Genomic DNA, 15171 nt, shown 5'->3' on the forward strand with positions numbered 1-15171 from the left:
TCAGTTGAGAATCATTTAATCAGTTTAATATACAATCAAGCTGTGATGAAGTATAAAATTATCTATAAGCTTATTGTCAACAATATGCTTGAATGCAAGTTGATTTGTCGTTAAAATAACCGTTTTTGAATATGCGATGGGGAGATTCCTTTCTCAAAATGCTTGTAGCATTTCCTCTCTATCTACTTTATTGAATAAATTCTTTTATAATCATCTTATTTCTAATACCAATTTACTATGTTATTTTCGTGCTAACATTTCTCCATACTCCTATTATACTAACTTATGGCTCTCTTACCTATTACACCTTAATTATGTTACATCACCAAATTATACATTTTTTCAACACAAATTAATTCATTCACTTTTTTGATTTATATTTTAACAAAAATTCACTACACATTCATTTTAATGCTTGTACATTCACTTCAATTCACATCAAAATCATTCAACATATTTCTTTCATTTATTAACATTTGAATCGCATATCAATAATCTAACACATCCAATCACTAGATCATTTGATAAACCAGATATTTTCTTTGAATAAATTTATATGTATAATCAACCTTGTATTTAATAGTATATTAAAAACCAATTCATAATTAATTAAACATACATTTATAAACCAGATTATACTTATATAGATACTTATGTTTTAATCTGGTTCTGTGCCACGCTAAGTTATTTCCACATTTGCCAATAGTATCTGTCAATCCTGTGTTACCGTTATTATACCAACTGATCATCTAAATTAATATACCATAAAAGTCATATCTAACTATACTCAATTATGAATCATTGTATTAGTTTCTAATATTAGATTTAATATATATTAACCAATTTTTAATTTAGTGATCACTTATTTAAGGGATTAGTTTGTGATTAGTATTATTGGCTATAATAATTTGTTCCAACCCACCTATGTCCATATAGATACTACACTACGGTTTCTTTAACTTCTCATCTATATTCTTCATATGACCTTCATAGACTTTATACCTAAATACAAGACCTTCCTACTCATCCTTTCAACCACCTATACAACTCTTATACAGATCACTGGTATTTGATACTAACAAACTGGTATCTAATTTTGGATATTTATATTAACATTAATATAATGAAAATTAATTAAATATTATCTATTAATCCGGTTAAATCTGTAAACTCTTAATTTCCAGATCCCCCATGGATCAAGCCTATAGTAATTACTCAATGCAAAGATGTGTAATATACACATATGGATTAATAATTGTATTAATTTCTTACACACACTGCTCTGATAAACCAGATGCTAAACTAGATGATAAACTAGATGATAACGCAGATGAAAATGCCTCTAGTAACATATATGATATCATAGATTTCATTCAAGATCAACCTACTCCACAGGATGGAAAATATTATTTAATAGAACCTCATCCTGGTAAAGATGGAAAATTCAGATTAGTTCCAATTACTCATCTGGAATATATACCAGCCACACCAGAACCTACAGAACCTCTTACTGAATCAGAATCTCCTGGACCTTATCAACAGTATGGACCAGGATATCAACAAATACAATCTACACCTCAGTATCAACAGTATATACCACAATATCAACCACAGTATTCAGGATATCACACTCAACCATATTATCCTGAACCACAACAGTATCAACAACCAGAACCAATACCACATATACAACCTACACAATCATATGTACCAGAACCACAGCCTAAGGATACTCAACTGGAGCCATTACTAGAATCTGAATCTGAATCTGAATCTCCAGAAGAAGATAATTTTGAGGTAACAGAAACTACTGTAGAAACTAATGAATCTGGAGTTCAAGGTATATTTGAAAAAGACTATGAACCAGTTGTTAGTCAACCAGAATCATTATTAACTGAAGATGAAAGTACTGAAACAATAAAGCCTAATGAACCAAAACACCCACATCATAGTTATAAACATAATAGACCAACTCCACGTCATGGTAAAATAACTGAAACTATAGTTAAACCAGAACAGGAACTAGAACCTATGAAACATATGAAACCAATATATCATAAACCAGGATATTATAAACAAGCTGATACTATTAGGAAAAAATCTGAAAGCACTAAAATATGTAAACAAATTACTTTTATTAAGAAAGATGAAATGGGTAATTTTGTCGAAATGGATAATCTTGATTTTGACATAGATTACGAGGTAAAGACTACGATTAAATATTCATTCAAAACTAATCTAGAAATAATCTATTGTGACGGTGAGATAGTTTATACTCATGATATTGGAACTGAATATCCTGTATCATTAAAATACAGTAAATTTATGGGAAGGTTCATTATGCAATTAAGAAAGGATTTTCTTTTCATCAGATACTTAGATGACAGATGGTTAGTAAAAACTAGAAAAATTCCAGACTATATAAAAATATTCACACAAGATGATCAAGGGAATTACATTGAACTGACTCCAGAACACTGCAATATTGATATAACTTCAACTGGATCATTTAAATATAATGTTGATTCATTAAAATGTACCAGAATTGAATATTATAATGAACTAGTTTGGGATAAAAGGATTAAGAGAGGTTATCCAATGACAATATGTTATAGTCTTAAAATATCATTTATGATTTATTTCAAAGGATATGTTTCTTTATATGAAAGAATAAATGGAATGTTTTATTTAAAACATATTAGAAGTAATAGAACAAAGGGATCCTAGATAAGTGAATTCTCTAATCGACAATATACCTAAATACTAAAATATTATAATCAAATATTATAATCTAATATTTCAATCTAACATTTACATTGTTCCAAATAAACAGTTGGTATAAATTTAAAACTGATTCTGTTATAATTTCTCAAATCATAAAACAGATCTTAATTCAATATATTAAATTTGTGTTTAATTTTTTACTAAACTATTTTGTATACATTTGTTCATTTATACTCAAGATGATTAAACATCAGTTACATTTATAATTATATAATAATTATATGATATTGATATATTTTCAGATCCCCCATTGAATATACATAATTAATATAATGAAAAGTTACCGCTTAATAATTCACGTATTAATTTTCCTATTAATAGGATACTCTGGATGTTCTGATAAAACTACAGATAAACCAGATAATCTACACACAGAGCCTACATCCAGCTGTGACAATGATAATAATCAGGTAACTGAAACTACTGAACAATCTTGTCATCAACCTGTTAAGGATCCAAGAACAGAACCATACCCACAACCACAACAACCCACTCCTCAGGATGAAAAACATTATTTATTAGGATCTAGACCTAGAAAAGATGGAGGAATAAATCTAGTTCCAATTACTCATCTGGAATATATACCACCCCAAGCTAAACAAGAACAACCAAGTCAACCTCAGTATTATCTACCACCTCAACCTCAAGAATATCAACCAATTCAACCTATATCACAACCACCTTATCAACACTATTATTCTGGATATGGACCAGAACCACCTACACATCAGTATGGACATTATGGTCCTCAACCAACTCAACCACAGTATCCAGGTTATCAACCTCAGCAATATTATCCTGAACCATATCAACAGTATCCACAGCCACAGTATTCAGGTTATACAGGTTATGATCCACCTCAAGGATACCAACCTACAGCTCCTCAGGGATATTATCATTCAGGTTATCAACCACCTCAACCAGGATATCAACCTTATCAATTATTTCCACCTCCACCTGTATCCGTACCTGTACAACAGTATCCACTACCACAACCACCTCTACCACATCAGCCTCATCAACCACCCGGTTATGAACCAGGATATTCTCCATATCAACCTTATCTACCACAACAACCTTATCCTGCACAGCAGTATCCAGAATATTATCCTGGACCTCAATATCCTCCACCTCATCAACCTATTCAACCACAGCTAGGATATCAACCTCAGCAACCATATTATCCTGGACCAGAACCATATCAACCACAACCATATTATACTGGGACACAACATCATGCATATCAACAACAGCCTCAACAACAACCTGGTCCACAATATCCTCCACCTCAGTATCAACCTAGTCATCCTTATGGACCTTATCAACCGCCTCCGCCACAACCTTATGAACCACAATATCAACCACCACAACCACCAATGCAACAACCACAGCAACCTCTACCACCAATTCCAATTCCTCAACCACCATCTCAAGGACCTACTCAACCTGTACATGTAGCTATACCTCCACCTCTACCACCACAAACTAGTCAACCTCAGTATCCCGGATATCAACTTCAACAACCTTATGAACCTCAACCACCTCCTCAAGGACCTACTCAACATCCACAACAGCCACAACCATATTATACTGGACCACCTACTCAACCTCCACAGCCAGGACCTGCGTATCCACAATATTATCCAGGATATGGACCACAACCTAGTCAAGGACCCCCTAAACCTCAAGCTGTACAACATCCTCAACCTAGTCAACCCAGTCAAATTACTCAGCCTACTCATCCACCTAAACCTCCCACTCATATAGTATCCCAATATCAACCTAGACTTACTGCACCATTAAGTCAACCTTCAAATCTTGGACCTGGTATCTTAGGTCCAGCTCCTGGTCCATTAAGAGATCCTTCAGTTCTACTACAAAATCTAAGTCATAAATATATTAGACCATCAACACCTCATACTGAATCATCAAAAGCACAAACACCTAAACCAACTACTCAAACTGAAGACTCTCAAGATGAACAGACTAAAGAACCTACTCAAACTGAAGAATCTACAGAACCTACTCAAGAACATACTCAAGAACATACTGAAACTCCGCAAAAACATACTCAAACTCAACAAACACCTACTACCGAACCATCTGAGTTACATCCAGAAACTATTCCAGTAGAAATTGGATCAGATGAAGATGAAGAACCTCCAGAACCTCCTGGACCTGGAGATGGAGATCAACCACCAGATAAACCTGAAGGTGGTGGAGATGAACCTGAGGAACCTAAAGATGATGATGAAGATAAAGAACCACCTAAAGATGTTAAAAGGTGTAAAATAATAACTCTTATGAAGATGAATGAGGAAGGTAACTTAGTTCCAATGACTGAAGGTGATTATGAAATTTTACGTGACAATGACGATGCTGTCAAATATACATTCACTCCAACACTTGAAGAACTACATTGTGATGGTGAGGTTGTATATAAGCATATATCAAGAAATAGAAAAACTTCATCACTTATTTACAACAGAGTACGACATCACTTTCTATTAAAAAATGATCTAGGGATGTATGTATGTAACTACAGAAAAGGTGTCTGGAGTGTTTTTAATCACAAATTTTTACACTTGATTTACATATTCACAAAAGATGCTTACGGAAATGATATGTTTCTAACCAGTGAACATTATACCAATGATATTGGTGATAGAGGTTCTTTTAAATATATATTTAAGGCAGGTGTAAGGTGTACTAAAATCATGTATAGAAACCAATTAGTTTGGGAAAAAACGGATGATACTGATAATTATCCCATACATTTTTATATTAACCTCAAATATTATTTTTATATATTATTTAATGATCATGTTTACAAATATTCAAAAAGAGGTACTGAATATCATCCCTTTTCGGATAATCTTAGAAGACAAAAAAAATAATTAAGTTAAGAAATTACACTTAATCACATAGTTAAGTATTTTCAAGACTAAGGACTCCAAAGATAACGTTAACATTTTAATATCATATCACAAAATAAATATATGTTAATAGTTTACTTAGTTAGCTTACTTAAATGGGTTTATTGAGTTGAAACAGATTCATAATAGCTTAGTGTTAAGAAATCACTCATTCTAAGATGATATTGATCCAAAAATTCAAACTTATAAACAAATTCATTGTTAATAAGAATACTGAGTTTATATACGACAAAGCCGAATTCCAAATTAAGAAATTAAACTACCATAAATCTGTATCAATTCTAAATCATAACATCTGAATATACATACATACATATACAAGTGTATATTGACTAGTGTATAACTACATTGGTAATAAATTCCAATTCATTCAAGTGATCTTGGACATCGGATATGAATTTTGTTAGGCACTAGTGAATTATGATTATTAGAATCTAAAGGTTGTGACTAACATTAGTATTAGATGTGTCCGATTGGCAGTTTGTAATCTTTTGCAAACATTTAGGTACCAAATTAGTTATTCTAAAATTAAAACTTATGTTATTTTCTTGGACTGAAATTTTTAGTAACTCTAGGTGCTACTGATGAGAAGTAACTGGGTCCTAGATATTGTAGATAGCATTCTAGTCATTCAAGGCACATATAGGGTGCTAAGACAACATGGTAGTATAGTTTTATGGCTACAATGGGCAGTGTTAATATGTATAGAGTTAATTAATAGTTACTAATTGTTACGGTGAGAGTTACTGAGCTAGTAATTCGCTATTGACAGTTTTATTGAGTATTTTTAGTTAATCTTTTAATATAAATAATAATATAATTAGTAAATTATTATCCTAGTATTATCAGTAGTAAATTAGTAGTTTTAAGACCATAAATATCTTATTATTTAAACACATATATTATTATTAGTTATAGTATGTATTTTAGGTAAATTATTAACTAGTTATGTATCGAAAGAGACTGGAAAGTTATAATTATTATTCTCAATATTTTGATCAAGTGATTTTCTGTTAAATTCTTACTAATTTTGATATTTTAGCATATTTTATTCCCCAGCCCAATATGTCTTAACAAAGAATGAGATTTTTCTTGAATTGGTAGCCTGAATGAAAAAATGGATTATATCGCTAAATTTACTGTATTATATTACATTTTTCCATCAGTGGAATTTTGTAGAATCTCAGCCTGTAAAAGGTGCTTCTACAACACCTGATTCTGCTGAGTCATCAGATACATCTTCAGTCAGTCATGTTACTCTTGACGTAAACTCTAGTCAGTCCACTAATGACTTTGAGTACTTAAGGAATGCTGAATTTAGGACATTCACTCCTAAAGCTGGTCATGTATTCAGTAAGGTAATGATGGATAATGCTGAACTATGGTCTGCTAAACCGGGAGATCACGCACTTAAGGCAGTACTCATGGGTTCAGGTAATAAGCCGAAACACCTTGCCTTACTCCTTCAGAGTGGTAACTTTGTACTATTATATAATTCTGATATGGATAAACCTTGGGATGACCTAACTGCTGATAAACAGGATGTCACTAAGCTTAAGTTCCTTGGTGACAATGATGCTGAGCTCACCAAGTCTGATTACAAAGTTGATTTAGTAGATCTATCATTCACCTTCGCATTCAACACAGGAGTCGTCTGTAAGAAGGTCACATACAGTGATACTCCACTTTGGTCACATAGCGATGATTCTAAGTTTGCATCATTAAAGTCACTTGCTTTAGATCTTGCCAAAGATAAGTTCTTTGTCAAGAATTCCTCAGATGAAACTAAGGAACTCACCAAAGCTAAGGTCACTGTTGACCTCAATGCTACTCAGTCCACAAATGAGTTTGAATATAGTGAACAGAATGGTGTTGTCACATACACACCTAAATCTTGCCGTGTATTCAACAAGGTTATGGATGCCACCAAAGTTGTTTGTCAATCCAGTGATGATGTATATGGTACCTTGGTTAGGACTAAGACTGTGGATAGTGTGAAATTCCTCGTTGTCCTACTTGATAACCATATGTTCAAACTATTCCATCTTGATTCTGGTGAATGGCATGATCTTACCAAAGATAGGTTGGATGTCTCTAAACTTAGATTCTTCGGTGAGAATGGTTCTGAACTCAAGTCTTCAAACTTAGAAGTTTCCTTAGTTGATTTATCATATACCTTCACTTTCAAGTCTAATGTCAAATGTAGAATGGTCAAGCTATTAGAACTTGAGGTTTGGAAACACTGTGATGATTCTGCATTTGGTGAATTAAAGTCACTTCACCTAGATCTTCCATCAAATAAGTTATTTGTCAAGAATTCCTCAGATGAATCAAAGGAACTCTCTGTTAAGGTAGCCCTTGATGTTAATGTTACTGAGTCCACAGATAAGTTTGACTTTAGTGAACATAACGGTCTTGTTACATTCACACCTAAACCTGACCATGTATTCTCTAAGGTATCTCAGGGTACCACTGTAGTCTGGGAATCCAGTGGTTGTCTCTATGGTTCATTGGTCATGTCAAAGACTAAGGCTGTTAAATTCCTAGCCGTCCTAATGACTAATAGTTCATTCTCACTGTTCCACCTAGATGATGGTAACTGGAAAGATGTCACTTCTATGAGACATGATGTTACTAAGCTGAAATTCTATGGTGAGAATGATTCTGTTCTCTCATCATCAGATTTCGAGGTTATGTTAGTCAACCTATCCTATACGTACATGTTCAATGATGCTTCGAAGTGTAAGAAGGTCTTGTTAGGAGATCTTGAGCTTTGGAAACATAGTGATGACTCCAGTTTCTCATTAAAGAAACTTTCACTTGATCTTCCTTCAAATAAATTCAGTGTCATGAATTCCTCTGATGAGTCAAAGGAAGTTACTGTCAAGGCCTCTGTTGACGTAGAGAAGACTGAGAGTACTGATCAGTTCCATCACTCCAGCCATGCTGAATATACTACATTCCAACCTAGGTCCGGCTTTGTATTCACCAAAGTATCACATGGAACTAGTCTTGTTTGGGAATCCACTGATGGTGTCTTTGGTACCTTAGTAAGAACTAAGACCACTCATGATGGTAGGTTACTTGCTGTCCTACTTACCAATCATAGTTTCAAATTCTTCAATGAGGAGTCTGGTCAGTGGAAAGATCTCAGTGATTCTAGACGTGATGTTTCTAAGCTCAAGTTCCTTGGAGAGAATGATGCTGAACTAACTTCCTCTCACTACAAGGTTATGTTAGTCGACCTATTATTTACCTACTCATTCAATCCTGATGTAGACTGCAGAAAGGTCAAGTATGGTAATGAATTTGTTTGGAAGAATACTGATGATAAAAATTTTCAGTCCATGAAGTCACTTTCACTGGACCTTCCTAATGACAAGTTCTTTGTCAAGAATTCTTCAAATCAGACTAAGCAGGTAGGTGTCAAGGTCGCCCTTGATGTCACGAAGAGTCAGTCTACCAGTGAGTTCCATCACAGTGAACAGAGTGGAGTCGTTACATTCACACCTACACCTGGCCATATGTTCAGTAAGGTATCTCATGGTACCGATCCTGTCTGGGAATCCTTGGATGTCTGCAGTACCTTGGTAAGAACCAAGACTGTGGACAGTGTTAAATTCCTAGCCGTCTTAATGACCAATAATATGTTCAAACTCTTCAAACTTGAGGAAGGCAAGTTTAATGATGTAACTTCTAAGAGGCATGATGTTAAGATGCTCAGATTCCTTGGTGAAAATGATGTTGACCTTATGTTGTCTGACTTCTTAGTAACTGTCGTTGACCTATCATATAAATTCACATTCAAAGATGGAGTCAAATGTCTTGCCGTTAAGTACTCCAATCGTGTTGTTTGGAGACATACTGACGACCCCTCATTTGGTGAATTAAAGTCACTTCAACTAGATCTTCCAACTAATAGATTCCTCGTAAAAAATTCCTCTGGTGAGTCAAAGGAACTCAACATCAATGTTGGTCTTGACCTAACGACTAGTCACAGCACTGGTCAGTTCAACTTCAATGAAGACAGTGGTGTAGTTACTTTCAGTCCTAAGCCTGGTTATGTATTCTACAAGGTATCTGACGGCCCCAAGGATGTTTGGGAATCTACAGATGCCTATGGTACCTTGGCTATGACTAAGTCTGTAGATGATAAGAAATTCCTAGGTCTACTACTTGAAAATAGTTTGTTCAAAGTATTACATCTAGTGTCTGGTGAGTGGCAGGATCTCACTGCTTCCAGACGTGATGTCTCTAAACTTAAGTTCCTCGGTGACAACGATAGTGAACTGGCCAAGACTTCGTATGATGTTTCCTTACATGATTTATCATATACCTTCTCATTCAAGTCTGGAGCCAATTGTAAAAAGGTAACATACAGTGATGTTCCAATGTGGACACACACTGACGATCCTAAGTTCTCATCATTGAAATCACTTTCACTAGATCTTCCTAAGGACAAGTTCTTTGTCAAGAATTCCTCAGATGAGAAAAAGGAACTTACCGTCAAGCTAGCTCTAGATGTTAATGCTACTCAGTCTACCACTGAGTTCATGCATTCAGATAAGGATGGATTTGTCACATTCACTCCTAAGCCTGATCATTTGTTCACAAAGTTATCGGATGATACCACACACGTTTGGGATTCCAAGAATAGTGTCTTTGCTACCATGGTTATGACAAAGTCTATGCATGACGGGAGATATCTAGCTCTCCTACTTACTGACAATAAATTCGAGTTATACCATCATGACGGTACTAATTGGAAGAATCTAACTTCTAAGAGACATGACGTCACTAAGCTCAAGTTGTATGCAGATAACAATGTTGAGCTCAAGTCAACTGACTATACATTAACATTATCTAACCTATCCTTTACTTACACATTCAAGGCTGGTGTCAACTGCAGAAAGGTCAGGCATGGTAATGATTTTGTTTGGACATACAATGATGATAAAAGTTTTCAATCCTTAAAGTCATTTTCACTCAATCTTCCTTCTAACAGATTCTATGTCACAAGTCCTTCAGATGATACAAAGGAAGTCGCTATAAAGGCTAATGTTGACGTTAACTCTACTCAAAATACTGATGAATGTTTGCGTAGATACGATCATGGAGTTGCTACATACACTCCTAATCCTGGCTATGTGTTTGCTAAGATATCTCAAGGCACTACTACTGTTTGGAATTCTAGGGATAATGTCTATGCAACTTTGCTCATGACAAAGACTGTAGGGAATCAGAAATACCTTGCCGTCCTAATGGATAATAATACTTTCAAATTTTTCAATGAGGTTTCGAATAAGTTTACCGACACAACCTCTTCCAAACGCGATGTTTCTAAACTCAAATTCCTTGCTGATTCTGATGTTGAACTCACTGCATCTGAATACTCAGTTTCATTACATGATCTGTCATTTACCTACTCATTCAATGATGGTGTCAAATTTCACACCGTGAAGTATGATGAACGTGTTCTTTGGAAACATACTGACGATCCTGAATATGCTGAGTTAAAGTCACTTTCTCTAGATCTTCCAAACAACAAATTCAGTGTCAAGAATTTCTTAGATCAGACAAAGGAAGTACTTATCAACGTCACCCTTGACCTAAGTAAGACTAGGACCAACACCGCTGAGCTCGAATACACTGCCACTACCGACTCCGTTACTTACGCTCCTAAGGATGGCTTTGTTCTAACCACTGTTGTTGATGGAACAAAGGTGGTTTGGGAATCCTCTTATGGTCTATTTAGTAAGCTAGTAAGAACTAAGACGGTAAATAATGTTAAATTCCTCGTTGTCCTACTTGAAGATAATATGTTCTTACTATTCCATTTGGACGGTGGTGATTGGCACGATGTTACTGGTGAGAGACATGATGTCAATAAACTCAAGTTCCTTGGTGATAATGATGTTGAGCTCTCCAAGACTGACTATGCTGTTTCCTTACTTGATCTCTCATATACCTACACATTCAAAGCTAATGTTAAGTGTAGAAAGGTCATGCTAGATGATCTTGATGTTTGGACATATAGTGATGATACTAAGTTTGCAGAATTAAAGTCACTTTCACTAGATCTTCCTAAGAACCAATTTAGTGTCATGAATACATCTAATAATAAAAAGGAACTTACTCTCAAGGTTGCCCTTGATGTTAACGCTAATCAGTCTACCGATCAGTTCGACTTTACTGACCATAATGGAGTAGTTACATATACACCTAAGTCTGACCATATGTTCAGTAAAGTAGTGGATGGTACCAAGGTTGTATTCCAGTCTACTGATGCCTATGGTACCTTGGTAATGACAAAGACTGTGGATGATAAGAAATTCCTTGCCATGCTACTGACTGATAAGTTGTTCAAACTATTCCATCTAGACGGTAATGAGTGGAAAGATGTCACTTCTTCTAGACATGATGTTAAGAAGCTCAAGTTCTTTGGAGATAACGATGTTGAGCTTGCCTCATCTCTCTATGATGTTACCTTACATGACCTATCATATAGATATACCTTCAAAACTAATGCCAGATGTAAGAAGGTTAAGCATGATGGTCGTGATGTTTGGAAACATGATGACGACGCTAAGTTTTCTGAATTAACTACATTTTCACTAGATCTCCCTAAGAACCAATTCTTTGCCAACTCCTCAGAACAGACTAGGGAACTTACTGTAAAGGTTTCCCTTGATGTAAATGCTAGTGCTAGTACCAATGAGTTTGACTACTCCACTGAAAATAATTTTCACACATTCACGGGAAAGGGAGGTCATGTGTTCAGTAAGGTAGTCAAGGGTTCCAAAGAAGTCTTTCAATCCACTGGTAATGTTCATGCTTCTTTGGTAAGAGCTACTGATGACCAGAAATTCCTTGTTGTCTTGCTGACTAATAAGATGTTCAAAGTGTTCCAACTCGATGATAATGACTGGAAGGATGTAACCTCTGATGTGCATGATGTTACCAAGCTTAAATTCTTTGGAGATGCTGATTCTGATCTCACTGTATCTGACTTTTCAGTTTCATTACATGACCTATCCTATGAATTCTTGTTTAAGTCTGGTGTCAACTGTAGAAAGGTTATGTTAGGAGATGATCGTCTTGTTTGGTCACACAGTGACGATAGTAGGTTTGAGTCCATGAAGTCACTTTCTCTAGATCTTTTTAAAAATAAATTCTTTGTTAAAAACTCCTTAGATCAGTCTAAGCAACTTGGTGTCAAGGTAACCCTTGATGCTCATAAGACTGAGTCCACAGATTATTATACCTTCAATGATCAGAGTGGTTTCTTCACATTCAAACCTAACGATGATCATGTATTCAACAAGGTATCTCATGGTCCTAAGCTAGTTTGGGAATCCACTGGTGGTCTCTGCAGTAAGCTTGTAAGAACTAATAATGACAAGAATTACCTGGTTGTCCTACTTACCAATAATATGTTCAAGCTATTCAGAAATGACCAAGGTGACTGGGAAGATCTAACTTCTAAGAGACATGATGTTTCTTTGCTTAGGTTCTTTGGAGATAATGATGCTCAACTAAGCTCATCTGACTTCAAGGTTACATTAGTCGACTACTTCTATAGATTCACATTCAATTCTGGTGTCAAATGTCTAAAGGTCACATTTGATAATATGCCTTTATGGAGACATACTGATGACTCTTCATTTGGTGAATTAAAGTCACTTCATCTTGATCTTCCAACTAACAAGTTATTTGTTAAGAATACCTCAGATCAGTCTAAGGAACTTGTCAAACCTACCACAGTCTCTCTGGACCTAGAGAAAACTGAGTCTAGTGATGAGTTCGAATATAGTGATCAGAATGGTGTTGTTACATTCACCGCTAAGCCTAGCCACGTATTCAGTAAGGTGGTTGAAGGCCCCAAGGCTGTCTGGGAATCCAGTGATGATGTCTTTGGTACCATGGTTATGACTAAGGATAATGAAGGTGTCAGATACCTTGCTCTCCTACTGGATAATCATTTGTTCAAAGTATTCAAAGAGGATGCCAGCAAGTGGAAAGATGTAACCCTTAATAGACCAGATGTCTCTAGACTTAAATTCCTCGGAGACAATGATGCTGTTCTCAAGCCGTCAGACTATACAGTTTCCTTATCCAACTTCTCATTTACCTACCACTTCAATTCTGGAGTCAACTGCAAGAAGGTCTTGTTTGGAGACTCTGAGGTTTGGAAAGACTCTGAAGATCCTAAGTTCTCATCATTGAAGTCATTTTCACTAGGTCTTTGTTCTAAGAGATTCTACGTCAAGAACCTTGATAATCAATGTAAGAGACTACCATTCGAACCAAAACCAGCTAAGGAAACATCAGCTCCAGCTCCATCACCTACCAACTTATATCCCTATTAATATAATCAGGCTCACCAAATAAATTCAAACATATATATTTGATCCTCTATTTGGATCTAATTACCAAATGTAGTCTTCAAATTATTTGGGATCACTAACATACTTAAGACTGAGTAAATAACTACGATTGCACTAACCATTTTAATTCACTATCACAATCGTTAATATTTTTCTCAAATTTTATTCCTTTGGATGACTCTTAGTACTCTATTGGAGGTAGTCCTATAGTTCTAGATACTATAGTTGCTAGTTAGGTACTATATTAGTTCATTAGTTAACTGTGCTACTATAGAGTAGTACCTTAGTTACTCTTACTGTTATAGGTACTGACCTACTCAATCAGTGTTACAACAGTGCTCTGGGTCCAATTCTCAGTACTTTGACATAGAGTTAGTAGATTTGTTATAGACAGTCACTTCAGTTAGCTAATTAGGTATATACGTTTAGTAGTATATTAGTCTAGGTACCTTAACTATATATATAGAGTAGTCCATTAATGTCTGTTAGAACTCAGCATTGGGTACTTTTGCCAACAAGTCTCAAGTCTGATACTGGTTACCTTTGAACCATCTCTGGTACCTTAGACTAGCCTTGGCAGGTTGACCCCTGGACTTACATGTGTGTGTGCAATAACATACTTCTGTGCAAACTGGTGCATCACCTAGAGGTAGCCCTTATATTATCCTAGAGGTATGTTACTTATACCTAATGTGTCATCTAGTGTGTTTTAGACTTGTGTGTTACTGAAGGTATCCTTGTTGGTTGACCCTAGGCTTACCCTGTTACTAAGGTACCTACTGAGTAGTCCTTTAGCAAGCAAGCCTTAGCTAAGTGTGTGTAACCTATGAGTCTCCGGTAGTACCTGAGTTGCACCTAGGTGCACTATTATAGACACTCCTAGGTGTGTGTTATCCTCTTGGCTTACCTTGACTAACCTTGAGTCCAACCTTGAGTCACCCCTAGAGTCACTGAACCAACCTTGAGTCACCATTGAGGTATCCCTTGGACCAACCTTGAGTCCAACCATGAGTCAACCTTGAGTCACAGCTAGTGTCCCTTGTCCAACCTTAAGTCACATCTAG

The 15171-nt window shown here is 35.5% G+C and overlaps 3 protein-coding genes across 3 annotated transcripts, besides 3 other annotated features; all 3 read left to right on the top strand.

Annotated features, from left to right (window-relative positions):
• Positions 1–1218: 1218 nt before the first annotated feature.
• Positions 1219–1281: a sequence feature (Signal peptide predicted for TA18865 by SignalP 2.0 HMM (Signal peptide probability 0.845, signal anchor probability 0.040) with cleavage site probability 0.798 between residues 21 and 22).
• Positions 1219–2727, top strand: TA18865 (Theileria-specific sub-telomeric protein, SVSP family; the record flags this gene model as incomplete). The annotated part of the gene is made up of 1 exon (XM_949610.1): positions 1219–2727. One exon carries the CDS (start codon positions 1219–1221, stop codon positions 2725–2727), a length of 1509 nt encoding a protein of 502 aa, XP_954703.1.
• Positions 2728–3056: 329 nt separating this feature from the next.
• Positions 3057–3119: a sequence feature (Signal peptide predicted for TA18860 by SignalP 2.0 HMM (Signal peptide probability 0.977, signal anchor probability 0.020) with cleavage site probability 0.594 between residues 21 and 22).
• On the top strand, positions 3057–5681 carry TA18860 (Theileria-specific sub-telomeric protein, SVSP family; the record flags this gene model as incomplete). Its single annotated transcript, XM_949611.1, has 1 exon — positions 3057–5681. The coding sequence occupies one exon, from the start codon at positions 3057–3059 to the stop codon at positions 5679–5681; it is 2625 nt and encodes an 874-aa protein (XP_954704.1).
• Positions 5682–6829: 1148 nt separating this feature from the next.
• Positions 6830–6904: a sequence feature (Signal peptide predicted for TA18855 by SignalP 2.0 HMM (Signal peptide probability 0.841, signal anchor probability 0.001) with cleavage site probability 0.778 between residues 25 and 26).
• TA18855 (SfiI-subtelomeric fragment related protein family member, putative) lies at positions 6830–14089 on the top strand (the record flags this gene model as incomplete). The annotated part of the gene is made up of 1 exon (XM_949612.1): positions 6830–14089. The coding sequence occupies one exon, from the start codon at positions 6830–6832 to the stop codon at positions 14087–14089; it is 7260 nt and encodes a 2419-aa protein (XP_954705.1).
• Between the last annotated feature and the right edge of the window lie 1082 nt (positions 14090–15171).

The sequence above is a fragment of the Theileria annulata genome, chromosome 1, assembly GCF_000003225.4.
Source record: "Theileria annulata chromosome 1, complete sequence, *** SEQUENCING IN PROGRESS ***".
Taxonomy (NCBI): Eukaryota; Apicomplexa; class Aconoidasida; order Piroplasmida; family Theileriidae; genus Theileria; species Theileria annulata.